The sequence below is a fragment of the Amblyomma maculatum genome, chromosome 7, assembly GCF_055883805.1.
Source record: "Amblyomma maculatum isolate TAMU_Amacu chromosome 7, ASM5588380v1, whole genome shotgun sequence".
Lineage (NCBI taxonomy): Eukaryota > Metazoa > Arthropoda > Arachnida > Ixodida > Ixodidae > Amblyomma > Amblyomma maculatum.
In genome coordinates, this window is record NC_139350.1 from 56,198,795 (window position 1) to 56,210,637 (window position 11,843).

At 50.2% G+C, this 11,843-nt stretch overlaps 1 protein-coding gene across 2 annotated transcripts in view; it reads right to left on the minus strand.

Moving 5' to 3' along the window:
• The window catches only part of Swt1 (Swt1 RNA endoribonuclease), a 130,257-nt gene that overhangs the window by 70,037 nt on the left and 48,377 nt on the right, over positions 1-11,843 (minus strand). For both annotated transcript variants that reach the window (XM_084609105.1, XM_084609104.1), the window contains one exon: positions 10,956-11,018. In XM_084609105.1, coding sequence (XP_084465231.1) covers positions 10,956-11,018 — 63 coding nt within the window. The remainder of the gene's footprint in view (positions 1-10,955; positions 11,019-11,843) is intronic.

An 11,843-nucleotide genomic window follows, 5' to 3' on the forward strand; every position in this document is an offset into this window, starting at 1 on the left:
GAGACCCCTCCGAGACATCGCAAGGTGCGTACGCAACTGTTCTTGTCTGCCGGCCTTTGTCCGCGCAGACCAGTGTGTACTCGAGTTCGTCTGCTCCGGGTCTTACCTGAGAGCGAAGCTCGAGCCTGTCGATCGTGATCCAACGATCCGCGACAGGCGTACCTTGCGGTGGTTGCCCACCCTCTCTCAAAGGAACCCTCCGGTCACTGCGAGAGAGAGATCACAGCACGCCCTTGCGTGCTTGCAGCGCGCACTCCGTGTCACTTCGTGCGCGCAGGGGAGCCTAGCTCCTCGCGCGCTCCCTTGACACGGTGACTGAGTATGTGCGTTTGTATATAGGTGTATGTGCGTTTGTATATATGTGTATGTGCGTGTGCGTGTGTGTGTGTGTGCCGCTGGAGGATGGCGTTTCAATAAACGTCTCCTTTGTGAACTTGGAGGTTTGTGTCCTTGCAGCGAAGTGCTCTCCTCCCTGTGGAGGTTGAGTGCGCGCTGCAGTGTTTCAGTGTGCGCGTGGTGACGGCTGATCGGGGCTTCGGCTCGCGCGACGCTCGAACCCGCGGTAGTTAGTGGCCTATGTCCACGTAGAAACCACAACTGGCGCCCAACGTGAATTGTACCTGGCTCCATGAGTCGTTGGACAGCACATCGGCCGAGCCGGTCGCCTTGACGATCAAGCTCATGCGCCATGCCTGCCGTCCCCTGCGCGGTACTCGGCAAAGGCACTGAAACACGAACATGGTTCTTCGGACCACCCTACGGTGCGACCGTTGACCATATGCCTCCGCTGTTTCAGCTTTACGCCGTTGCGGAAGCAATGTGCGCGACGCCGCCGCTGCCGGCATCTCCGCACAACAGCACCCGTACCCCGCTTGCAGTCATTTCTGTTCGGGGAACGGCGAGGCGTCGGCCGGGCTCCCTCTGGAAACCGGACCGACAGCGCGCTCAGTTGGCTGATGCGGCTCCTTGAACTTGCGAGCCGGCTGGCGCGCCATTCTCTCTTGGTACAGCATTTCGACTTTTCGGTGCAGTATCTAGAGGGGAGAACGAACGTGGTAGCTGACGCGCTATCCCGTGCCCCACTCGCCCGCGGCGGCGTCTTTACGGACGGCGGGCGAAGGGGGCGAAACAGCGGACGAGCCGCAGAGCGGCACGGAGGGGACGCCCGCAGACGGGTTCCCCATTCCGCTATCCGGGTAAGCAGCGCTTCGCAAAGCAGGCGAGGGTGAAAGCTCTTTGTGAGCACATCTGAGACGCCGATGCCAGCGGAAGTTTTGCTGCGAACCTGCGGGGGGACGAAACCAGGCTCTCCTTTGGGATGACTGGGATCGTTTTCAGCCATGAAGAGCTACGACGGTCCAGCAGAATGACCCGTTTTGTCGCGATGTCAGCGACGGTCTCTGGGAGACGAAGCGCCGTTACGCTGCTTGTATTGCAGCGGGCGCAGCGCCGTTACGCTACTTGTATTGAGCGGGCGCAGGGGGGCACGAGCCAGCGTGTGTCGCGGCGTGTCCCGGGGATTCATATTTGCTGGGCCATGACGGGCTCGCGCTGAAATACATAGCCACGGATGATGAGTCCTTGAACCATTTGAAGTGGCTATTCCCCAATGTCTGAGCGGCGCTCTGTTGCGTTCTCTCACGACAAACCATTGGCTGGTCATCTGAGTGGCTCCAAGGTTTTAAGAAACTGAGTCAATCGGTGACTGCAGCCGGCATGAAGCGCGACATTTTCCGCTGTTGCCGTTCCTGCCATGTCTGTCAAATGGAGAAGTCAAGAGGTGGCAAGCCACCGGGCATGACGACACCAACTGACAGTGTGCGTCCGTGGCAGATGGCCACCTGTGATTTCATGGGGCATTTCCTCAGTAACAAGCAGGGGCTCATTGCTGGAGAATCCCCCTACGGGAAATGCTAGCCGTGCCTACATTGCAGACCTGAAGGCCTATGCGTAACGGTCTGACGAGCTTGCACTGGCGCCCATTGTCACCACAGGCAAGCGCCGAGGCACACCCGATGCGGTGGAACGCAGCCGTGCCCCGCACCGGTACTAGGTGAGGCGACGTTCACCTGTGTGATTGATGCCGGACGGCGGACCTTTTCCGCAACCGAAGGCATACCGCCTCACCGACCGAGCGAGCTTGCTCGTCGAACCCTACCCGGAAGCAAGGTTGGTCTCTCCCTTTTCTAGCTCGCTCAGTTCCAGCCTTTGTATTTTATTTTGTTTTTGTGTCTTCACATTTTCTGCTTTCTTCTGTTTTTGTTATTGCTTCCTATCTTGTAAATATTGTACAGTGAGTGCCTTCTTTTGTACAGCGCGTCTTCTCTCATCTTTCTTCTTGAAATTGCAAGGGTTGCTCATTAGGCAGCCCCGACGCGCGGCCTTTCCGGTGTGTGTGGAAAGGAAGTTGGGGCCGTTTGGGGACGGGGAGCATGAACGATGCGATGCCCCTTTCACCCAAGGCCGCCGCGGTTGCGAAGGTGCTCGGGACAGGTTCGCCGCTGAAGGTCGGCATCACCCTTTGTTTGGTGTGCGAGTGGCTGTGCGTGTGCGTGCCTGGGCGTGGTGGCGACGACGTCGCGCCAGGTGTGTTTGCCGGCGTGTGCGGAGCGCGGTGGAAAGGAAGCCCCGCGCGGTCTTCCCATGTGCGCCTTGGATCGCCACGGAGTTACGGACTTTCCACGCCTGGGGCCCCTTCGGCGTGTTCGCTGCTCCTGCACCTAACCTGCACCACCATCTGACGGAGATAGTTTGCGGCCAAGGATGAACGTTGGCCACCCAGAAGTCAACGAGCGGTGAGTCACCGCAGGCTCCCTGAGTTGCACCGACGAACTTTGGAACTTCTGTACAAAGTTGTGTTTGTACATAGTTGTTCTGTACATAGTTGTGTTCTGTACATGATTGTGTTCTGTACATAGTCATTGTTACTTAGCCTCCGGAACTTTGTACATTATTCTTCATGTCATCTTGTTCATTTTTGTTTTTGTGCGCCTTGCTAATGTTTGTCTTTCTTGAGTGTCTGTCTTTTCGAGATCTTTCTTGCTGGAACTGAAGTGTAGTTGACTTGTTGCGTGAGGATAGCATTCTTTTCCTCATGCTGGGGACCTGCCGCGTGCTTTCACTGATGGGTAGGAGGGCAATTAAGGAGAGGAGGATGTGGGATTCGGGCTTGCTGCGGCTGCCCTTTGCGCGGCCTCCGCCAGCTTCCCAGTTGTTCTCCCCGTTCCCTTTCTCCCGCCTGAGGCGGCGGAGAGGGGCTCGAACGACTTTTCACTGTCGTTCGGGCCGCAGCTCCGCCCTGGCGTCCCAGTGGTTGTTCTCATTGGCGCCTTTTGGCGGGAACACGGCACCGCTTCGACAGCCGCGCTCGCACGACTGTCCGAGCGGAGCTCAGAGAGAGACCCCTCCGAGACATCGCAAGGTGCGTACGCAACTGTTCTTGTCTGCCGGCCTTTGTCCGCGCAGACCAGTGTGTACTCGAGTTCGTCTGCTGCGGGTCTTACCTGAGAGCGAAGCTCGAGCCTGTCGATCGTGATCCAACGATCCGCGACAGGCGTACCTTGCGGTGGTTGCCCACCCTCTCTCAAAGGAACCCTCTGGTCACTGCGAGAAAGATCACAGCACGCCCTTGCGTGCTTGCGGCGCGCACTCCGTGTCACTTGTGCGCGCAGGGGAGCCTTGCTCCTCGCGCGCTCCCTTGACACGGTGACTGCGTATGTGTGTGTATGTGCGTTTGTAAATATGCGTATGTGCATTTGTAAATATGTGTATGTGTGTGTGTGTGTGTGTGTGTGTGCCGCTGGAGGATGGCATTTCAATAAACGTCTCCTTTGTGAACTTGGAGGTTGGTGTCCTTGCAGCGAAGTGCTCTCCTCCCGGTGGAGGTTGAATGCGCGCTGCGGTGTTTCAGTGTGCGCGTGGTAACGGTTGATCGGGGCTTCGGCTCGCGCGACGCTCGAACCCGCGGTGGTTGGTGGCTTATGTCCACGTAGGAAACCACAGCGTGCATAAACAGAGTGAAGTCTGCACTGTTGGTAGGGCTGACAAGAACTGTGCCATCCAACCCATGTTTGTGATGCTGCTCTCCTCTGGTTTGTGCTGGCTCCCAATAATATGGTCAGCGTTTTCAGTTCACTTTGCCTGAAAACAGCACTCATTATGAGAATTAACGTTTAGCATGCTGTGTCATTTGCTGATAATTTTTTTTTAACAATACATAGTACACCCCAAAAGCATTTACTAGTAGATGGGCTGCGAGATGGTCGCCACAAGTGAAACATCTTTACCAACTACAGTTCTGCACACAAATCCACAGTAAACTCCCGTGAATAAAACTTGCACTTTTGTGCAGCGTTTCTGCAAAAGTATGGCCCCTCAGGCATGTGGGTGTTTAACAAGAATCCATTTGCTGGACTGGGAGTCGCAACAGACACTGTTACATGGAGGTGACAATGCCGCAAAAAGCAGATGAGCAGACTGAGCTGTAAAAAGAATGAGTCCTTTGTTGGGTTGACTTGCATCCTCGAAGGAAAGAACAACTCTGTGGCAGCAATAACAGGAAATGTGCTCAGCTGCAGTTGAATAACAAAATAACCGCTGCTCTCAGCCTCACTCAATTTAGATCTAGCAAAGAACCTTCGAGGCTCCTTGCAACTATAACAGTCTGGAACAATGCTGTACCGCATGGATGGCAATCATTTCGAAAAAAATCTCGCCACGCATCGCACCAAAAAAGTGGCAAAGTGCACACCAGCACCTGTTCTTTCTCCCTGTTGCTCACCTGTTTGATTTCCTCTACCACTTCCCCGCTATCCCTTTATTTCCGCCACCCCAGTTCAGGTACTTCAGATAGATACTGGGGCTGGCAAACATTGTTTCCTTCCTTTTGGATATATAATGAAATAACCACAAACCAGCAGCTTTGAGCGCAAACATAGAAGCACCACAGCAATAAAAGCAAATAAGTACCGAACCCCAAGAGAACTAGGAAGATGTCCAAGTTAAACATCCGTATGAACAAACTGACCCCAAAAAACCTACAAAAACAATTGTGCATTTCTATGGTGAAAAACTGGATGGCGGCCTTATGCATCTTAGATGAAAACTACACAACACTGATGTTGCTTCGTCCTGCACGCACACTGTCAGGAACGTCAAATCAGGGAAATGGCAAAGACCAATGTGACATCCTTCACGATGCGATGTGGTAGAACTCGTGGTGTTGTGAGTGAAGAGACCCCTTGCTGCTCCTTTCCAAGACAGTTGCACATTACTTGAGTTTTGGGCGTATCACTTTTTAGACCAGCCGCTCGGGTTTGCCTGTCTAGGTCACCGAGTATGCTGGGCAGCTCATCCCCGAGTTACCTAGCAAGGCAACGCCACCAACGAATTGTCAATTACCAAAATATTCTGCATTAACTCTAATCCCAACTGTTCCAAATACACAGGTCTCCAAATACATTGTGTATGGAAGTGAGGAATAGCACTGGAGAGATCATTTTCCTTGCCAACATCCTACCTTATATTTGTACGTTGGGCTTCTTCGATTTACCAACCTCGGTTAGCCCGCTGGCTGCCAGAAAATTCACTCCTAACAGGAAGTGGCACTGTGGTCATATGGGCTGGCGGCCACCAGAACCCGCCATCTATCCGAGACTATGCTCATGTTGGACGACGACATAACGATACCAAGGTGCAATGCATGCGGATGGCAGGTATAGGCTCCTTGGATGCGAAAGAAATGACACAAAGTTATTGTGAGCGGCCGAAAGTGGCAGAACAAATAGCTGGTCGCACTTTGGAGCGACGCAAATATGTGGACTTTGGTGGGTTGTGAAGTGTATGCGTGAGCATCGAGAGATCTTCAAAACCACACGTACGCTTTAAAGCTTTTCGTTCGGCCCTGTAGCTGAGGGATTCAATTCACTCGCATTGTTCATTAAATGACATACTGCGCTTTTGGATTGTCGCGTCTGTCAACTAAGCGCAATATGATCGCAGAATTGTGACTTTAACCAATAAGTCCTGAGACTCTTCGCAGGAGTTATCTTTAAAGCAGATATTTTGTGTGCGACACCACAAACCTCGAGCGTCAACTTTTTGCTTTCGTGGCAGCATCGCGTACGGGAAAAGAAGATCCTGTATGGCTGAGCTGATGCTTGAGCATTGTCTGTCGGCCACCATAATGCGTGCACAACCTCGGTAAGAATACAGTAAAAGCTCGTTAATTCAAACTCCACAGGACCGGAAAAAAGTTCGAATTATCCGATGTTCGAATTATTGAATGGCCTTGAAAAAACTGACAAGAACCATTTGTATTACGATGAATGTACCTATTTAGTCGCGTAACGAACTCACTCGCATAATAAACCCACCCAACCCCGATTTCTGAAAAAAAAAAAAAAAGGGGGGGGGAGGGGGAGGGGGCGTCAGTCGTCAACGCGTCCCTCCATGCGTCCCTCCATTTCGCGCTGTCATGGTCCACAACACATTTCTTGGCAGTGCGCCAAGATGCTGGGCATTGATAACAACGTGTTTACCTTTTGACTTTAGATCCAGCAGGGGGGAGGGGGGGAGCAAACTTGGCAAAGTGCCAGCGCTTGTCTGGTTGTGCAAGCCTCCTTTTGAGTATGTTTGCTTTATCATGCTATGAGCGACTGGGGCGGGCGCCCTCTACCATAGCAGCAAGCGGCTTTTGAAGTGAACTTTTAGGAGTCATTGCGGCTGACGTGTGCTTTCGTTGTTGATGACTGATGTCGCCAATTTTTTTCATTTTTTTTCTTTGTTTTTTCTCTTTTTTCTCGCCCCGGCAGACGCGGTTTTTCTCGCCCCGGCAGACGCGGAAGGATAGATGGCTGTCGCAAAAGAAAAAAAAAGAAACAAGTTTATTCCATAGTGCCCATGAGAGATTACAGCCTTTCATGGGCGTTGGCTGGGGTCACGATGACAGTACTTATCCGCCACGCCGGTCATGGCGCCATTTAAGTTTTACCCAATCTTCCATAGTTTTACCTGGTTCCAGCTTCTGTCCCCATTTTGAAGTGTGCAGCCTCTAATTATGCCTTCCTATCGCGGAGGTGCTTCTTTACTTTTTTTTTTCTTTCTTTTTCTGCCGTGTGATGTGCGTCAAGCCGCCCAGATGCGGCGGCGCATAGTTCAAATGATCCATAATGACACCGACTCACATTGTAATTAACGGGCTTTTTTATACACAGATCTCTATGGAGATTGTCCGGACCAAGTAGTGTAGTTCAAATTATTCGAAAGTTCGAATTATCGAGGTTCGAATTAACGAGCTTTCACTGTACATCAGCTGGCTGAATGCTTTTCTCATGGTAGCACCTGTACAGTTAACAAAACTTTAGCTGCCTACCGCCAATTTATTTGATTACACAATGGGGCTAGCACAAAAGCAGCGTGTGATGTCTGTGTGCTACGCGCCTTCGCTGCGAGAACGAGCACTCGCATGAAAAGCGTGACAATGCGGCCTTGCGTGCCAGCGTGCGTGCATGATATGGCTCACACTGGGAAGATTTTTCTCTTTAATGAATAGCGAGAGGTGACAGAGCATGCATGTGGTACTTCTCAAATATTTCTGAATGTTTTCAAAAGCTCGTCTGCATTTTCCGCTGCACAGGAAAATGGAAGACCGCCAAAAGATTACAGCATGCTTCACACGCTGACAATGTGCATGCATGCATTAATGCGGGTGCCTGAGCCCACACTGGGAGCTGGGATCTGTGGCCACACCCGAGGAGGTCCTCAAAGAGCATCGCAAACTAATTCGAGCCTACGGACTTGACAAATACAACACATTTCACAAATCCGAATTCAACGTGCACAGTATATGAAGCTTTTAAATGGCGAGAAGAGATACGTTGCCACATGTACACGAAATAAGTAAACAGTAGTAGTTGAAAAAGAAAACAGACATGATGTGCACCACAGACCAGCTGAAATGAGCGCCTGCACTGCCCTCGAGATTGAACACAACGTCCGATATATGAAGCATCGCGGTCTTTTTAGCCCATGCAGAAATGGCCACACATGCTACCCCTTTCCGTATCACCTCTCTGTCGTCTGCTAGCTGCCACAGTGCAGCCCAGCGCAGCCAGAACAAAATCGTCCTGGCGAGTCTGGCAGCCAACTGGCAGACCGAAACCACCCAGCCAGAGAAACACGAACATGTTCTGCCGGTAACCGGAAGTGGCCAGAGCAACCCGAGAAAAAACGAATGGCTGGTTCCGTGCTCGAGCGACCAGCGAGTTTCCAGACATGGATAATCAAATAAGCCCATTATTTCTTTTTCTGGAGGACTACGGTGGTATGCAGCAGCTATAGATATTTTTCAACACTTTTAAATACATATTCTGAGCCCTGGTTTCATACTGCCTGCCTTACTAATCTATCAAAGCTACTTATAGGACTTGGTTATTTTCAGCATATTTCTCTACTACCTGACTTACAGTGCAAATATGGTCTATTGCTGAGAAGTCTTTACTAAAGCCTGTCTGGATTCTTAAGTTTGTTGAAGCTTAAGGCTGTCACTGGTAACTAAATTAGCAAATACCATGTCGGCAATGGATAGCAAGTTGATAAAAACGCATACTGAAGTTATTTTACCATGACAGAAGGATGGATGCCAACGTTACGAAGTGGAAAAGTCTACCGCAAATACTCGACACCATCCAGTTTTATCACCATATGGCGTGCGATAACAGCTTGCTGTGCAACACAGCCAGTCCGCCTTTGGCCAGCTTTGGGAGCCAGCTAAGCTAAATGATGGGAGCCATCAAAGCATGCAAACTTCATGCCTGCACATGTGGCTTTGATTGGCTTTTTCTCCAAAGAGTGAACTTTTCAGGCCAGTAGAAAAAAATTGCAACAATATCCCAAGTAGGAAATCTAAAGCAACAGCTACGGCGTTGCGGGCAACCTTGGAAACAATGTACACCTGCTTTCCTCCTTCGACCATCTGATCTACCAGCCTCTTCCACTTCATTTAAAATGAGGCACTAGAAGCTGAGACAGCAAGAGGCAACACTAGTGACTGTGTCGGGCTCTGAAACGGCGACGTCGAAAAGCAAATGTGCAGTGTAGTTCAAGGGGCGACATTACGCAGCTAGCCAAGGTAGCATCTGGTGATTGTACTGCAACGAATGCAACTGGTAATGCCGATCCCCCACCTGTTCAATTCCAAAAGAAATGCCAGAGGTGCCAATATTTCCGGCTTTTTTCTCCAAAAGATTTTTCTTCAGCAAGCTTCCAGAACGTGGTTTCTCAATTGTTGAAGTGAGAAAACATACAACTGAAAGAATTCAATAAGTCCAACAAGAGCGATAAGGTGTTAAACTCCAAAACCTCAAAGGGCCCTTCTGTGGGAAAAGGGGTGGTTTTTGGCTGGTGTGATTAATTTTTCTTTTTCTTTAACAAAACATGCTTGGTACAGGAGTGTCTAGTATAAAATTGTAGAGGAGGAATTCCTCTTCACAATGGTATTAGTGACAATCAACAAATTTATTAAATAAGTGATGAAAAAGAAAAACTATCAGCAAAAAATTGTAGTTAAAAAAAACACAAACAAAAGCATCAGTTTTTTCATACAAATAAAAGATAAATAATTTTCAAAATATATGTTTTTACAACAGGAACCATTGCAACATTGCAGCAAATTCTATCTTTCTGTGTATAGTATTTGCTAAGTCAGGAAAGAAAACAGCAATCAAGGTCGACTACCCCGAGGTCGACCCCCGGCTGTCTTCTAGCGGAAAACATGACTCCCTGCACTACTGGCGGCAAGTAATACTACCCAAAAGATGTTGTCACCCCTGCAGATAACAGTTGTGACCTTCAGAAAAGTGATCCCATCTGATCGGCGCGCAGCAAAATTGGAAATTTTTGGGGAGTGAACCCGAAACTTATCGAGGCATGGCTGTGCACGTTCCGGGTAGGTTTGACGTAGTTTCGCTGTCAGTGCTAAAGTCTGAAGAGCTGAATTCATCTTCCGAGTCATCACTGCTGCTGTTAGCATCCAAAAACGAGCTCTCCAATGCGCTAACTTCAGCGGAATCATGCCATTTCCGCACGGCAAGAGTGCGCGACGTCAACGCCATACGCCAACGCTACACCAACGCCAAGCTAATTAGCAAAGCAGATTCATTCGGGCAGACTAGCTTGGCTTTCTGTTCATCGCAGTAAGGGAATACTAGTGGTCGTCATTGCGGAATGCGAGCACCGTCTGTGGCGGCTCGCTTTGACACCCACACCACCGCCACCCGTAGGGAAAAGCAAAAGGGGGGGGGGGGGGCTCTTGTTCCGCTTGCTTTTTTCCCATGCATTCCATCTCGCAGTCTTTACTATCATAGTTGACCGCAGAAATTTGAATGTTATCGCCTCGCGCGGCACATACATTCATTTGTGGCATGAGCATGACCTGCAGTTGCGTCACAGGATGAGGTGAAGTGGCACAGACATAGCAAAAGCATAACTGGCCGAGATGGTCTAACCGTAGAGTTATAGTGGCTAGAGCTTAGCCCAATTCGATTCTGTGGTGCACCACAGCACATGTGGTGGATGCCTTAAACGAGTTGTATGCTTCCCGGTGGCGTGCATGCCTGCCGTGTCGACCCCAATCAGCGTACGCACAGCGGCGCACTAGCCCCAGTCACACACAAAGTTCAGACTGCCCAACGTACCCATGAATGCTGAGAGCTCTCTCAGAAAGTCACACACACAAACAGTGGTTCCCTCTGTAGGTGCTGGTGGAAAATTGTGAGCCAGCCCACTGATATACAATGGGAAGGGTGCTCACTTCACAATAACCCTCCACCCATGGAACCAAGTCCCACAACGTCATACATAAATTGTGACATAATGCTTCCTCTCCTTAAATAGCTGCCAAACTGTTACACAGCAAAGATCAGCTCAAATGTGAGACACCCTCTCTGAGGACCTACTTGAGTATGCACTCCAGGGCAGTCCGTTCGTCCCAGGGTGGCGGGATGGTAACAACACGAGTCCTTCAGATGTCACCGGAAAGAGAAACAAAAATCAAGGTTTAGAGCCCAAACACACGTCTTGGCCTGTAAGCAGCTAGCCATTCATTAGCAGAGGTTGAAATGCATTTCTGGCAGATGTGGGAGAGTATAAGCACTGTGACCAGACTAGAGGAGAGCGTGCACAGTCATGCGCCACTCTTAGGCCAGCCGCCTGCCTCTTTCCACATGACCGCGCTCTAGGAAATTAACTTTTGGCCTCGCGTCACCAGGCCTATCCGCCACCCCTACTCGCACTGTGCGACAGCTGTAGCTGCCTAGATCATGCGGGTCACACAAAGAATTTTGGCAGCGGATGTACACCGCCCAGCCCAAATCTTTAATGCCAGGGCCTGTTGGTCCTAGCTGCTTCTGGCCGTGAACTCTTGTAGTGCCACCAAGTGAAATGCCACAGAAGCGAAAGCTGCGAAGACTGCTCCATCCGCCACACAGAGCTGCTCAATGGTGCTGCCACATCAACTGCGGCTGCTTGCTAAAATCGGGAGACATTCCTCCCATGACAGTCCGTGCTATGTCATCAAAAACCTATGGCGTGGTTTGAACAAATATCGAGTTGCACAGCAACAGCGAATAATCGCTGCAGTGAATTTGTAACATCAAAATCAACCATCACAGTGGCTTCGTTAAGTTCAATTCACAATTACCGTATTACTTGATCAAGTGCATGCCTTTTTTTTTCCTGAAGAAGTCGCCCAAATCGGCACGCGTGTTAGAATTTAGCATGGTACAAAAAGATACAGCTCAAAGGGCATTGCAAAATAGCAGTTTAATATATGTATAACTCAGTAT